At 27.3% G+C, this 15,827-nt stretch overlaps 1 protein-coding gene across 10 annotated transcripts in view; it reads right to left on the bottom strand.

Annotated features, from left to right (window-relative positions):
* Positions 1–243: 243 nt before the first annotated feature.
* LOC127280078 (nuclear receptor coactivator 2) overlaps positions 244–15,827 on the bottom strand; it is a 101,810-nt gene continuing 86,226 nt past the window's right edge. For 3 of the 10 annotated variants that reach the window (XM_051302846.1, XM_051302848.1, XM_051302849.1), the window contains 14 exons: positions 13,144–14,107; positions 12,865–12,987; positions 12,423–12,719; positions 12,078–12,317; positions 11,831–12,002; positions 11,503–11,681; positions 10,933–11,265; positions 10,710–10,822; positions 10,453–10,576; positions 10,071–10,356; positions 9,195–9,509; positions 5,945–6,130; positions 5,170–5,246; positions 244–2,823 (listed from right to left, as the gene is read on the bottom strand). In XM_051302846.1, coding sequence (XP_051158803.1) covers positions 2,755–2,823; positions 5,170–5,246; positions 5,945–6,130; positions 9,195–9,509; positions 10,071–10,356; positions 10,453–10,576; positions 10,710–10,822; positions 10,933–11,265; positions 11,503–11,681; positions 11,831–12,002; positions 12,078–12,317; positions 12,423–12,719; positions 12,865–12,987; positions 13,144–14,107 — 3,478 coding nt within the window. In that variant the 3' untranslated portion in view covers positions 244–2,754. The remainder of the gene's footprint in view (positions 2,824–5,169; positions 5,247–5,944; positions 6,131–9,194; positions 9,510–10,070; positions 10,357–10,452; positions 10,577–10,709; positions 10,823–10,932; positions 11,266–11,502; positions 11,682–11,830; positions 12,003–12,077; positions 12,318–12,422; positions 12,720–12,864; positions 12,988–13,143; positions 14,108–15,827) is intronic. The other 7 variants (XR_007842774.1, XM_051302847.1, XM_051302853.1 and 4 more) reach the window with 7 other exon arrangements.

The raw sequence follows: 15,827 nt of genomic DNA, 5'->3' as shown, positions 1-15,827 counted from the left end.
ATTTATATATTTTTTTTTCAATTAAAAGAATTCAATAAATTAAAAAACATCATGATCCAAATAAATTAAAAACACTTGAAAAAAAAACAAAATTACAATTTCAATTAAACAATAATTTTTTTTTTAGAGAAAAATTTTCAATTGTTCGAGGAACACGATTCCTTTGTCTTTATCAACACAAAACTCAGCAACCGACGTGCATTTTCATCCAATCTTGGATAAAAGCCAATGTCATTTAAAAAAAAAAAAAAAAAAAAAAAAAAAAAGAAAAAAAAGATATTTCTCCTTATATAGGTGAACGCAAAATAATGCAGTTACACCTACACATATATAATATTATAATTATGAACATCTCTATAATTAAAAATTTGTTTTTTTTTTTTTTGTTTTTCATTTGTGTTTTAACAACGGTATGTCGTTTAGAAGTAATTTAGTGTGCATCTAAGATCTGAAAAAGAGAATTACCGAGCTATGCAAAATAGAAGGTCGATTTCTTTTTCTTCCATACACGAATATATACATTTTGTTTTATTTTTATTTTTTTTTAAACGCAGGGTTGTCCAAAAAATATATAATATATAAACACTCTTTTCTTTCACTGCCTTTTTTTTTTTTTTTTTTTTTCTCTAAAATCGGAATTTCCCCCGGGGTGTTCGAGAGAGAATTAAATTAAACGTTTTTGCGAGCGTTGAGTCTCAAAAAATCCGCGACAATCGGACTCAAGGTACAAATAAAAAACAAAAACAAACATAATAAAAAAAAAATACACGAAAAAAAAACGATGGTCGATATGTCTAAAAAAGAAAAAAAAATATTCTATTCTTGCTAACGCAAACTCTATTATCTTAAAAAAAAAAAAAACAGCTTTTTCGACCATCGAAACACAGCCACATGCAAAACCGTAAATCGACATGTAAAGGGGGAGAGGGGGAGATTAAAAAAAAATTTCAAGGAATAAATCTTTTTTTTTCCCGCAAAATCGCGAAAAGGCGGCCAATTGAATTTTCTTTGTCCGTTTTGCTCCCTAAGAATTATGCCGCATTTTCAAAAAATAAAATTACGAAAATTTTTTAGACCACCCTGCTTGCGAAAGGTACCCTTACTATCGAATAGAAATATGCATACGCCAAGTGTTTCACAATATTAATAGTAATATAATAATTAATATAATATAATATAATATAATAATAATATAATAATAAAATAATAAACCTTACTATTATAATAATAATAATATTGTAGTTGTAACAATAATATTGGTAATAATAATAATAATAATAATAATAATAATAATAATAATGATAATGATGATGTCAATAAAATAATAGTAATAATCGTTATTATAATCATATTAACAACAACAAGTATTCTTTGTCACATTTTGGTTGCAGATTCTTACAATCACAAATATATTATTCATAATATAATAGTCAAAAAGATGTTAAATTAAGGGAAAACATGATAGTGCTCTATTTTTTTTCTGTGTACAATAATTAATCCTATTTAATAGTTTCTATGTTCAACAGCCAGTGGTATAGTAAAGTATACCTTTGAGGTACCTACGTAGTTTTTTTTTTTTTTTTTTTTTTCTTTCTTTTAAATGGTACCAAATACAATGCCAACAAAAAATAAAAAAAAAGAACGTAAATAACATGCAAAAATAAGAAGAAAATGTTTTAAAATAAAAATCCTCTTTTTTCAAAAAAAAAAGCTTCCGGGCTTTTTTTTCTGCATTTTCAAGAATAAAACTACTTCACCTTTTTTTTATTTTTATAAGCATTTTTTTTTTCTTTGTACATCCTGAATAAATTCGCTCGGATTTGAACTTCGGAACAACAGCCTTTTTCCCTGAAAAGCTTCTCTTCTTATTTCGAAAAAACAATTTTCCAAGAGATTCTCTTTTTTTTTTTTTTTTTTTTTTTTGGAAAAACATAAGAATTTAAAAAAAGCTAATTTTTTTATTTCTTTATATAGTAAATTTAATTTGTTTTCCAAAAAATTTTGTTTTTCCAAAAAAAAATAATAATTTTTGTTTTACAAAAAACTGAATATACAGTTTCTCGTAAAAAAAATTATTGCTAACAAATATCCTTCCACCAGAAAAAAATTTTGTTTTCCTTTTTAATTAATTTTTTGTTGTACTTACAAAAAAAAAAGTATCCTCTTCAATTTTTTCCTCTTCATTGATAAAAAGATTTTCAATCTCTTGGAAAGAATTTTTTTTTTCTTTCATTTCCTTATAACATGAGAAATTTTCACATTTTCTCAGAGGTACAATTTTTTCTCTTCACATATGGAAATTTTCGTTTTCACGAGAAACTTTCATTTTTCTCTCTCAAAAAAATAATTTCTTCACGCCGCAATTTTTTTTTTTTTTTTTTGTTTTCCTTCAGAGGGAATTTATCGCTTTTTTTTTCTTCCTTTTAAAAATTTTTGCCCGTAACTATAGGATTCACTACTCTTTTTTTTTTTTTTGTACAGAAAAATATTTTTCTGAAAACTTGATTTTCACGGGACAATAAAATTCTTCTCTCGGAAAATATTTTTATCGAAACCTTTTGTGTGATTGTTCGCATTGTACTTGGGGATACGTATTTGTATACTGCTTTTACGTGTAGTATTACATATAATACAATAGTATCCGTAACGTATAGTGTTTTTTTTATGTAATGTAGGTGTGTTTGTATATACTCTTTCCATCACTCAAATATATATTACATATATTTCCTTCATTCGCGAGATGCTAGCCAGCAGTCACTCGGATAAAAGTTTCTGCAACAGTGACGCTTTTGGATCACCTTGGGCCACTTCTTCGATAGTAGTCTGAAATCAAAACCAAAGATATATTCAATTTTTGTTTGCGTTTATTTTTTATTTTTTAAATTAATGCTGAATTTAAGAGAAAAGAAAAAATTTTCTTTTTAATTTTTATTTGTATGAAGCCTGAGACAAGAACAAGGAACTCTATCGTTTTCTAATTATTGCATATGCAAAACTATCGATGAAAAAATTCACTGCTTTCTGCGAAGCAACTAATAGAAACAATAATAGCAGTGTTTGAAAAGCAACATAAACTTTTAGTTTCATGAACCTGTCTTAATTTTTTTTTTTTTTGAAACAAGGTAACGTATCTTTTTTTTTTATTTTTAGTGATGGGAATAATTGTTATTTGGATAATTGTTTATGACTTTTATGAATTTAAAAGTTGTCTTTTTTTTAATTAAATTAATTATTTAACATAAATTTCTAAATTAATTCCATTACTGAAAATTAATTAACTGGTAAAAATTGTTTAATAAAATAATTTAAAACTGTTTTTAATTGTACTATTAATTATTTATTAAGTAAAAATTTTATTATTATTAACTAATTAATAAAAAAAAACATAAATTTAGAGTTCCTCTTCTATTAAAATTTTTTTATTGCTTACCTGTTTGCAAAAAAATTTAATAATCATGCATTTTAAGAACTTATATTTGAAAAAAATAGAAATAAAGAAATAAGCAGTAAAAAAAAAGAATTATCTAATTTTAAAAAGAAAGTGTTACGTTTTTTTATTAAAAATATTACTCAAAAGTTGCATTTTTATTTCTAATGATGAAATAAATGTTAAAGCATTCTGAACCATCACCATAATATTCTAAACTAAAAATTTCATTGCAATAAGAATGTTTAAAAAAAATTAGTGATCTAATTAGAGTAAGTCTGAAAGTTTCCATAAGTTTTTTTTTTTTTTTTAGAAAAACCTTAATTAGTATCATTTCAATTGTCAAAATATTTTCACCAAAGGTGTTTATTCAAATTATAAAAAAAAATTCTCCTTCTGTAGAATTAAACTTTAATTTAAAAAAATATTTCAATTTTCTTTTAAGAGTGAAAACTCTCAAATAAAATTTTATTTTAAAAAAGGAATAATTTCCCAGTATTGAAAATCCTAACGAAAAAAAAAGTATTTCTCAAAATCAGATGAATCTAAAATAAAATAAACTTAACAACCCCTGTCAAAATTAAAAAAAAAAAATTAAATACACATAATTTTTACCAATTCGAAAGACAAAGGAAGATATATTTATTCGATAAAAAATATATCATCTGATACACCCCTTTTCCTATTCTAAAAATGAACCACAAAAAAATTATACGCATAGGAAATGATTATTATCATCATTCTCAAAAAGAAATTTTAATTTTATTAGCAAAAAAGAAAAAAATAAAAATAAAATGAACCTAATTTTTTCGTGTCGCGGATGAAATTAGTACTTTTTTAAAGCTGTTACGTGAAGAAGATTCGCTTTACTGAATTCTAAATGTGAAAACTGAGTGTAAAGCTTGATTCAAAATAGATCTTGTCATCGAATTATAAAAAAGTCTTAAATACAATTAAGAACCGCATATAGCTATGGAATTTCAATTAATGCGAAATTTAATAAAGAATTTTAAATAGGAAGTTGAAAAAGAGATTTTTTTTTTTTAAAAGGCTAAATTTATTTCATAAGAGACTGATTTATTATCAATCACATAATTATTATTATTATCACAGATAACTTATTAATTAGTTCAATTAATTTAAGCAAATTTTTTTAATTCTTAAGAGAAAAATGCAAATTTTTCCCTAAGATTAGAAATTTTCAAAAGAAATTATAATTTAAAAAATACGATTCGTAAAAATAGAAAATTACTATTCTAATTTTTAGAAAAAAGTGAAGCAAAAAAAAATATTGTATCCAAAACCAAAACCAAAAATACCTCATCCAATTTTAATTAAAAAAAAAAAAAATAAAAAAAATAAAAATGTTTTCAGTTAATTGAAATTAGAAAATTAATCTAAAAGTAAAAAAAAACAAATATGAAAACAATGACAATTTTTGCAATTGAAATTAAATCAATATTATTCTAATATGAAATAAATTTTGTCATAATTTTAGATTATAAAAGATAAAAATGTCTCTTATCAGCTATTTAAAACTCAAGCATGCAGAATAATAATAATAAGTATACAACTACCCTCTACAAGTTTTACGCTCAGTATATCTGAAGAAATAATTAACATGTCGTGCACAATGAGTATTGTTTTTTTTTTTTTTTTTTTTTTTCTAAAGCCAAGCAAAGAGGGAAGACAGAGCATACAAAATCAAAAAATACGTAAAGTAATTGTCGGAGGGGTCTTACCCTGGAGGAAGAGGGGGCGCTTCCGGCACTCCCAATGGCCCAGCTCTTTGCAGGGCCATCGCTAACCACAGGCTCACCTGGTTGGGACATTGTAACAATACTTGTTACCATAATCTTTAAACAACTGTTGCCTTTTCTTACAAAATGCACGCATGTTAACACGCTCTATCGGATTCTAAGGCTTTTTTTTGAAAAAAAAAAAAAAAAAAAAAACGCGACGTATTTTCTATATTTGTGGTATTATTGTCTATATTAATTTTTGTACTCCTAATATTCATTAATTTTTTCTACTAACTATATTCAAAATTTAATCAACTCAACGCCCTTGGTGAAAAAACTTTCTTCGTAACCAATTTTCTAAAAAACTTTTTTCTTTTTGGATTTTTAGTTAAATATTTTTTCCTTTAAATCAATGTATCTATTTTCATTTTAAAATGAAGGGTTTTAATTTTTTTTATTTCTATTTCTTTCATTTGCAAAAAAAAACTATACATTCAATAATGTAATAAATTCGATCAAAAAGTTTTAATTTCCTAAAAGTAATTATTTTCGAAAAAGGTCATAAATTTTAAAATCCAAAGTAAAAATTCTCTAATAATTAATAATTTTTGTGAAATATCCACAAGAGCGTAAATTTCAATTAACCCCGAATTTCCCATGTGTAACATTTTGCAGAAATAATTTTATTTCTCGAATTATTTTTCAAATTTCAAATTCTTAAAAAACCGTATAAAATATTTTGTTTTTTTCAAAAATAAAAAAGAATTGAACCTACCTGCAGAAGACATTTCAAACGTAAGTCCAAGAGCATCGAGATCATCCTGAGAAACTTGACCAGACAAGTTATTCTGAAGACTATTAGGCACCCTTTGCTGTTGTTGTTGCGTCCTGGCACCAACAATTGCTCTCAATTCTTGACGAACAAATTCCGATGTCATACTAACAGTACTGCTTGCATTTCCTGAAAACAATTGTTAATTTCAATATTTACACTTTATTTAAATTAATTACCTGTTGTAACGAAAAAAAATTTTTTTTTTTATTTATTTACACTATCCATGAATATTTGCTCGAGATAAAAAAAAATAATATTTTTTTAATGAAAAATTAATTGGCCAATTCAATAATTTAATTAATATAAAATACATATGAAAATTTATAGAGACAAAAAATTAAATCTATAAACTCGTAAATATTAAAAGAATTCTAAAGAGCAAATCCAAACTCCAGAATTTTTAATAAAAATATTTATGGCATTCTAAAAAAAAATTGCACATAATCTAGAAAAATGCAAAAAACTCTAAAAAAAATATCTCATTAATGAAAAATATAGAAAAAAAACAATGCTATCATCTAAAATTCTACATTATATACACATAAAAATCGAGAAAAAATTCTAATTCTAAAAAAGAATTAAATCAAGTTCTAAAAAAAATATAAAATTTTTACATATATATAAAAATGCAATAAAAATACTAAATTTCTACAAAAAAAAAACTACAAAATTTTAAGAAATGTTAAAAACTTTTCATAACGTATTTTCTAAATATAATAATAATGTGTGCTATAATAATAAATATTCTCAGAAATTTCATCATCTTCAACTGGATGAAAAAGTAAATCTGCAATTGTCTATGAAGAAAAAAAATAACAAGAAATATTACATGGATTTTCTTAAAACTATTTGATAAATTTTTTTTTTGAATACATATGACAGTGAAATTTTAGACACTGATGAATTATTGTTGGTTATAATAAAGTTAATGTCACAATATGCAATAGCAACGAATGAAAATGAATTTGAAATAAATGACGAAGCTGCAAACAATTTTTTCAGGATATTGGTGTGTGCACTGACTCTGATTTTTCTTCCAAAAACACTATATACAAATATATATACAACTAGAATTTTTCTCCAACATACATTTCACGTGTTATTATTAATTTTTAATTTTCTCTTTCACTTGAATTTAAGAATATTTTTAATATTAGTAATAAAATTCAATTTTTTATTTTATCATATTTTTTTTATCCAATTTATATTATTTCTGATTAATATTATTTTTGATATTAATAATTGATTATTGATATTAATATTAATTATATTATTAATATTAATATGAAACAATTACATTTTTTTGTTACTAAATTTTTCAAGTAATTTTTTAGTATTAATTTTTTTTTAGTAAATACCTATTTTAATGTATGTTGGACAAAAAAAATTCTGTTAAAATATTACCACTAAATTATCAACTACGTTCAATAATGATTTATTGATTATCGAAAACTCCTTCATTTTTCTATCATAAAATCGAGTGAAGTTCACAATATTTAAAATAACGAACGAATAATATTATACCAAAAAAAATTAATAATTTCGCTTTTTAAATCTTGAAAACTTCAGCTTAATTTTTCAATCAATTGAAAGAACTTCTTTGTTTACATTTATTAATTATTCAATTTTTATTTTTAATCAAATCTGATTTTAATGATAAAAATGAATTTTATCAGAAAAATTAAATAGATTTTTTGAAAAAAAAAAACTTATTTTCACTAAGAAATTCTTTCAATTCGAAAATATCAAGAAAAAAAAATTGAAATATTGCTACGTAAGAAAATATTGTGGTAATTGTATAAATATATGATTATCAGATGAGAAGACAGCGCATCCAGTGGGCATGGTTATGACACATGTGGTGCTGGAAACTGTGAATAAAGCGACATGCAACACGTAATAATAATAACAGTAATAAATTATTTTTTTTTTTTTTGAAGAAGAAGAAGAAGTGCCATTGCAGTTCTAGTAGTTTGTTGTAATTTGCAATTTGTTGACGATACTGCAAAACAAGAAAATGCCTAGAATAATTGATTTTTTTTTTTTTTTTGCTAATTCCTTTCCAAGAAATGATGTCAGGAAATATTTACCAAACGAAATGAATTTGTCTTTTTCTCTCCTCAAGAGAATTTCCAGAATATTTAACGGGATACACATCAGAGAAATAGTTTTGGGGATGATGTATGTAATTGAAGAACTGACAGAAAATCTTCAATTAGAATGATATGATTTGTGTATATAAAAAAAATGACGACACAATCCGACCGTGGTTTATGAACATAAAAAGTTCTAAAATTAGAGTACGAATGTATGTCAGTGAGGTGTAATGATTTTTTTTTTGTTCAGTGAAAAACACGCATTATGGTGAGAAAAATGTAAAAAAGGCCAAAGACCTTGAAAAATAAAAGTTTTATCCAATATTTACATTTTTTTTCAATGAGCATAAATTGCATATTTTGGAAAAGTGCTTTTACAAGGGGGTTAGAAACTCGAGAAGCATGCGAATCAATAATTAATTACGTATGTTTAACTTTCAAAATTGAATTTTTTCTAATAATCAGATTTTTTAAATTCGAATGACTTTCATTTCTTTTAGAAAATTTAGACCTTTCTCTTCTTACGTAAGTTTTTAAAAATTTTAAATGTAATTAAAAATTAATTTCAACAATACAAATAGAAAAATACTTGTAAAAATCTTACGTAATAGCTTCTACCCCAATCCCCTAAAAACCCTTACGTAATTAATGAATAGCCCCTGAATTATTTAAGATTCCAATAAGTCATTCTAATAAAAGTAATCTGCAAAATTAAAAGAAAATCATACGACTAAATTTTTTTTAAAGTGCAAAGTGAGACATGAAAATTTTTGTTCAAAATGATTGTGTTAGCACGTTATTTTAAAAAAAAAAAAAAAACGAAACAAACAGGCAAAATACATCGATGAAGACGATAACACAAGGGGATGAAAAAGAGAGAGAGAGAGAGAGAAAATGAAAAATGTTTCCCCAACAAATAAAATGATGAATTTTTTTAGTTAGGTGGCATTTTTAAAAAAATGAGAGATGATTTTTTGTAATTCGGAGATCCATGCCTGAAATATGCGTGATTTTTTTTTTTTTTAATTAAACAACGAGTGAGGGAATGATGACATAGCGAAGGTCACATGACATGAAGAGGTCACATGACTTACCACCCATTTGGTGACTAGCAGGATTACTGGGAGGCAGAGGCCTAGTGTCCTGCGCATCCCCAGGCCCCATTTGATAGAGTGGAACGGACGTCCGATCATAACAGTACTGATTTTGATTCTGTACGTCAGCAGTGTTGATTGTATTGGCGGTGTTGTGATATATCATAGATGAGTGTTGCTGATTCGAGAAGTGTTGGGTATTGGTGACGTTATGTTGATTATGGGTCGCGGGACAACCCGAATGGGGATGACTAGGTGATAAAAGAGCCTGTTCCTTATTTACTCCACCATAATGACGTGGTGAACCAATTCCACCTGTAACATTAATAATGTCTACCTCCTTTCCTTTTTCCACACACAAAAAAAAAACACAGTAATTCATTAACTTTTATTTCATTTTTCTTCTCGATTCCTTTTTTATCTGGAGACTGTAAAAAAAATGTTTCTCAAAAAAAGAAGTACATCTAATTGGAAAGACCTATTTTTGTGTCCGATATCGCGAAAGCACAAAATACAATTATGAGAAATTCACTTATTTGCTATATATATAAATATGCATAAAAACGTTATTTGACAAAAATTCTGTTTTTCTAATTCATAATATACTTACTGCGAATTAGGGTGTCTACTTTTTTTAAATTATATTTTCATTAAAACAATTTTGTTTATTAAAAAAAAAAAAAGTTGAATAAATAAATTTTATATATCAGTAGACGCCCTATAAAAAAAAATATTAAAAAATCGTGCTAAAAATTGACACACAAAAAAGAAAAGAGCAAGTAAAAAGTAAAAAATCACACACATTTCTCTAAAACTAAAAAAAGATCAATCGGCATTTCAAGTGAAAACAAAAATTGAATGGGGGAAAAAAATTACCTGGCAATTGTGTTGTAGCCGAAGGAGTAGACGTGGTTCGTTGAAGTCTGTACTGCGTGGAAGGGTTGTTAGCATTTTGGATTTGAACAGGGGGAAACTGGCTTGCAGTGGGACTTGCAGGTGGAGGGAAAGTTTCAGCGGGAAATGGCGACTGTCGCGCCGACGCTGGTGTTCCAGGTGAAGGCATCGATCTCTGTTGTTGTTGAAGTTGTTGCTGGGTTGTTGGTTGTTGCTGTTGTCGTACTTGATTAACATTAAACATTCTTGGACTGTTACCATAATTTCCCTACAAGAAAACATTTTTTTTTTTTTTCATTAAAATAATCTTAATCTATCATTAATAAATAAATAAATCTATCATTTCGTTTATTTTTTTTTTTACCTGCGAGACTCGAGGCGACAAAGGTTGAGGATGAGAGAAGGAGAGAATGCCAGCAGGAGAGTGCGGCGATAGTCTCGCCGTCGCGGAAACTTGCTGACCACTACTGAAGTTATTATTTACGGGGCTAAAAATATGTTTTAAATTATATTTCGCTAATAAATAATTTCGAAAAAAGGCAATGAAAAAATAGAACAGAGAGTAAAATAAATAAAAAACATCACTAAAAGAAGGAAATTTTTTTTTTTAAAAGAACTTACTGCTGAGATAACGTGGAAGGATGAGAATAGGAGTGAGCAAGCCGGTGCCCAGAAGGCATTTGGACGGAACCCCCATATCCTGGGGACACTTGCGAATCCGTTACACTTGACCTCTAAAAGAAGGAAACTCAATTAATTTAATTCTTTTAATTTCATTAAATGAATTTTTTAAATGAAATTTTCAAATGGAATTTTCAAATGGAATTTTAAAACGAAAAATTACCTGTAAAGATACATTTGGAGCAACAGTGTTGTTCAATAGACTGTCAATGTTATGAATTCCAGTGTTTATTTGGTCCGTAGCTGTAGCATTGGAAGGTATAAGCAACTGTTGTTGTTGCTGTTGCTGAAGCAATCGTTGTTTCATTTGATGTTGTTGAATAAGATTACTTCTCTGTTGTTGCTGTATGTGTAATTGTTGTTGGGGCGTAAATTGCGCAGCGCTTTGTCTAATTCCCGGTTGGGCATTAAATCTCATTCTTGGCTGTTGTTGCTGTTGATACAATGCTGCCGCTTGATAATTGTGGCTTGTTGTAACAACTGGCGCGTTGCCCAACTAGAAATTGTTTAAAAAAAATTTTTAATTACAAAATTAACATCAATTTTTGAATTTAAAATCACACAAAACAAATTTTCAAATAATAATAGGAAAAAATTTAAATTACCAAAAATTTAAAAAATTATCAAAGAAAATTAAAAATATCGAAGAAATTAGAATAGAAAATTAGTTTCGACGAGAATTAATTAACGAGAGAGAATTTCGTAAATTAATTTACTAATGAAGGAAACGTACCGCTGTGGAATAAGCTGGAGGTGTACCCGGTATCGTGATGCTGGAAGACGTAGAATTGACTTTAGCCTCGATAAGCATTAATGACTTTTGAATGGCGTTGATCGCCATTGTTTCATTCACGACAATGTCATGTGGTACTTCAGCAACACTCAGCAAATCGTTGGTTGTTTCAGACGAATCTGAAATTTCATTACATTTAAAATTCAATTTGAAATTAATTTTCATCAGAATAATTAATTACAAAATCAAATTGCAAAAATAATTTTAAAAAATCAAATATTTCTATATCTATGCAAATATAAATATATATTAATTTTGAAAATTTTACCTTCATTGGTCTGATTGGAAGTAAAGTCGACAAACTGCTCCAAAATATCATTAAGATCGGGATCCGTTGATTGATTATTCCAAATGTTAGGGTCCGTGTTTGGTTGTCGATATTCTCCGCCACTTATAAATTCCGAATCTATTTGTTCTACTTGAGGCCTTTGTTGCTGCGTCTAGAAAGAAAAAGAAAATAAAATTAATTAATTAAGAAGAGAAAGAAGAAATTTTTTTTTTCACACTTTACTTACTTGACTCACTTGACTTAGCATATGACTGAGGTAGACATTGGCTGCTTGGCGAGGTAGTTGTTGTCTAGGTAGATTTTGGAGAGGAGTACGGGCCGAAGTTGCAGTTGTGGTAATAGTATTATTGCCAATTGGCTGTTGCATTCTACTAGCAGTCCATGGCTGCTGCTGCTGCTGTTGTTGTTGTTGTGGCGGTTGCTTCAAGCGATCCGTCACTCGAGGGAGTTTATCCTGAAAAAGGAGCTAATATTTTTTTTAACAAAGGCCAATCGGCAAAAAATATAATTATTTCTCAAAATTTAATTTAATTTTCAAAAAAATTTTCTAATTAAAAAATAAAATTTTTACCTGTGGAGTCGCTGATATCACAGATGCATCGATCGGTGGAATTTTGGTTGGTTGCTCAGGTTGCTTGGCCAATAGTGAAGCAAGCATTTTGTTCTTCTCCCACAAATGTTTGTTCGTTGAAGTTGGAGCAGACGCTGGGGGATGCGTACCGTCCCTTGGTCGTTTCATCGATGAATTCATATTCATCTCTTCACCCGATCTTTTACGCGGAACTTGAGAATTTTCATTTGGCTGCGACGGTGATGGTGTGGTATTTTGAAAACCAAGACTTCTCAACAGAGGATCATCCTCTTGATTCTATTAGAAATTTTCAAAAAAAATTGTTTGTAAAAAAAAATTAGATAAAATTTTTTTATCTAACTTATGCAAGTTAATTCAATTGTTTTTATATTTTTTGGAAGAAATTTAGAAAATTTTGAAAAATTTATATCGAGACTCATACCGTTTGTTCTTTCTGTTTCCTCTCTTCGTCTTGGTTTTTCAATAGCTTTTGAAGAAGTTCATTACTCTTCTTCAATCCAACCCTTGCCTCTTCATCGTCGTCGTCGTTTTTCTCATTTAATAACTTAAAATGCAAAAAATTTAGTATACAAGGATTTTTGAAAAAGAGCAATTTTTCGAAATAAGGAATTAACTTGCAATTGAATTGAGAGTGGGATACTCTGAATATATTAATTTAGTGAAAAATGAAATTTAAAAAAAAAAAAAATAAACGCATTACCTGGAGAAGCATAATGTTGGGCTGTTCCGTGTTTGGTTTTGGCGCACTGCTTGGACTTGTACGCACTCTAGTACTATGTTCCGAATGATATTCATCGTCGTCTTGTTGATTCAACAATGTTTTTAATATCCTATGCTTATTCGGTTTATCCGCGTCATTGTCCTGACTATCCTCACTAGCACTGGCTCCCTTGGTTAACAAGTTCCTGAGCCTAACCGACTCGGTTGACACAACACTATTTTGAGTCTCAACACTTGGCGTATTTGGAGCGCTCGTTCCACTCGTACTTGGACATCCCTTGACGTCCTGATCAATTCTCTTGCAAATTGTTGAGGCGGCAACGGCTGCAGTTGCACCTCCACCACCATTGGCACCGGCGTTCATCGGCGTTGGCGATTCCTGAAGTGGACTGAATGGGAACGAATTACTGAAGGTGTGAGCAGATGTTGGACTGTACGCACGCAGGGGACTGCAGTGTGATGCCACCGCTGAATTTGACGTGAATTGCGTTCCCCCCTGGGGACTTGGAGATGCGGCGGTTGCAGCCGGTTGGGAAGGTGGTCGTGAATTTGGTGGCCCGCTTTGTCTCGATTCGGGCCTTTCAACCCACCCGCTGCTACTGTCCAAGTCCCACGTGGAACTTGGGAAAAGTTCAAATTCCAAGTCCATATTGCCCGAAAATTGATTGAATGGATTTTGCGACGTTAATGAATTGCAATTATCGTTTGTGCTAAATGTTACCGAATTATTTGATGTTGTCGCTTGCGATGATGTCAAACCACGACCACTGACACCACTCACTTGACCGTTTAGATGCGCCACCGACATTAGCGGGCCACCCACATTATTATTATTGTTACCATTATTATTATTACTATTATTCGCACAACGATTACTAGAGTGTCCTGAGCACAATTTGTTGTTGGAAAGCTGACCACCCTCGAGAGGCGTTAAATCATTGTCCCTATCATTGGACAAGAAAACAAAACATTTCATTTATTGACAATCCTCACACCACCATTATCCCATTTTTTTTTTTTTTTATTTTTCTCCCTTATAGAAATTTCGAAAATTTTTTTTTTCAAATCCATATAGAAAACTCAAATTTCAAAATTATTTTTTAATCAATTTTTTTAAAAAAACTTTTTTCTAAGTTTTCGACAAATAATATTTTGGATAACATCTGTTTATAATTTATAATGATAACGATTTTCATGAGCATTCAAATGATACTTTTTAATTCTTTATTTAATGATCTGATTTATTCAATATGTTTATTTAACACAATTTATATAAATCACGAAAACTTTCATTCATAATTTTGCTCTATTAATGAGAGTATTAAAAATTTGAATGTATAAAAAATTAGTATTTATTAATTTTTAGAATTTTTTAAACTATAATTTCTTTGAATTAACTTAGAAACTCTTGAAATATTTATAAATTACACAATTATAAATTATGATGATGAAATATTTTTTCAATATTTATTTAGTTGGAAAAACACGATTTCAGAGGAATTTTTAAACATACATATTATTGATAAAATATTCACGTTTTGAATATGTAAGTTTCCACATGAAGGATTTGAAAAAAAAAAAATGATTTTTTTTCGAACAATTCCATATAGGACATTATCTAGCCATTAAAAATTATTCTTATAGCGAATTCAACCAATTTTTCATTAAATAATTAATTAATTATAAAAAATTATTAATTTTTATTTGTATTTTTAAATTATCAAATTAATATTAAATTATTATAGAGAATTAATTTCATAATTATATGAAAATTAAATTCACTTTCTAAATTTGAAATTTAAAAAAATTAGTTTTATTTTTTAATCATATTTACTATCTATTGTTTTAAATTTATATTATTTCATATTATTAAATAATTCTATTTTCTATTATAAGAATTTAATTTCTCCACATTTAGCTTATTAAATATTTTCATTATCAATTTTTTTTTTAAATTTCCGAATCTTATTACATAAATGTAAAATTTCTTTTTTTTTAATGTAATTAGTCGAATTCGCTTTTTTTTGCTGTTGCAATGAAACTATCTATTAATGAAGCGTGATGTTAAATTTATAGTGCAGACACTTAATTAATGATTACTGCAATTTAATAAAAAAAAAAGCTAATTTTCAATATTTGCACATTTATCACATTTTTCCAACAACTATATTTAAACACTATATTTTTAATTTTCTTCTTTTATATTTCTCGTTTATACTTTCTGTACTATTTTTTTTTATTATAATTTACTTTGTCTTGTTATTAAAAAAAAATAAAAATAAAAAAATTACTAGAAAAGTAAGTCTAATTTTTTTACTCTTAAAATGAATTAAAATAGAAATTTATAATTTAACGATTATTGTAATTACTAAAAGTGATAATAAATAAAATTTACATTTTTCATTCACGCTTCAAAAAATATTTCTCTCCCACACTAAAAAAAAAAAAAAACATCAAAATGAAGAAAATTTCAGTGAATCAGTGTTGTGTGTGTTAAGGCGTCGCATATAATTAAAAGTGCTCTGCATTCATGTCACATTAAAATTAATAGTGAGACTATAATTATTATTATTATTATTATTAAATTAATAAGGAATTTTAAATTACAAAAATTAATGACATATTTTGATGATAAAAAATTATGGAAAATTTCGATTACTAAAT

The sequence above is a fragment of the Leptopilina boulardi genome, unplaced genomic scaffold, assembly GCF_019393585.1.
Source record: "Leptopilina boulardi isolate dan_hultmark-lab unplaced genomic scaffold, ZJU_Lbou_2.1 LbouV2_229, whole genome shotgun sequence".
In the NCBI taxonomy this organism is placed as follows: domain Eukaryota; kingdom Metazoa; phylum Arthropoda; class Insecta; order Hymenoptera; family Figitidae; genus Leptopilina; species Leptopilina boulardi.
This window is presented reverse-complemented; position numbering and strand designations above follow the sequence as displayed.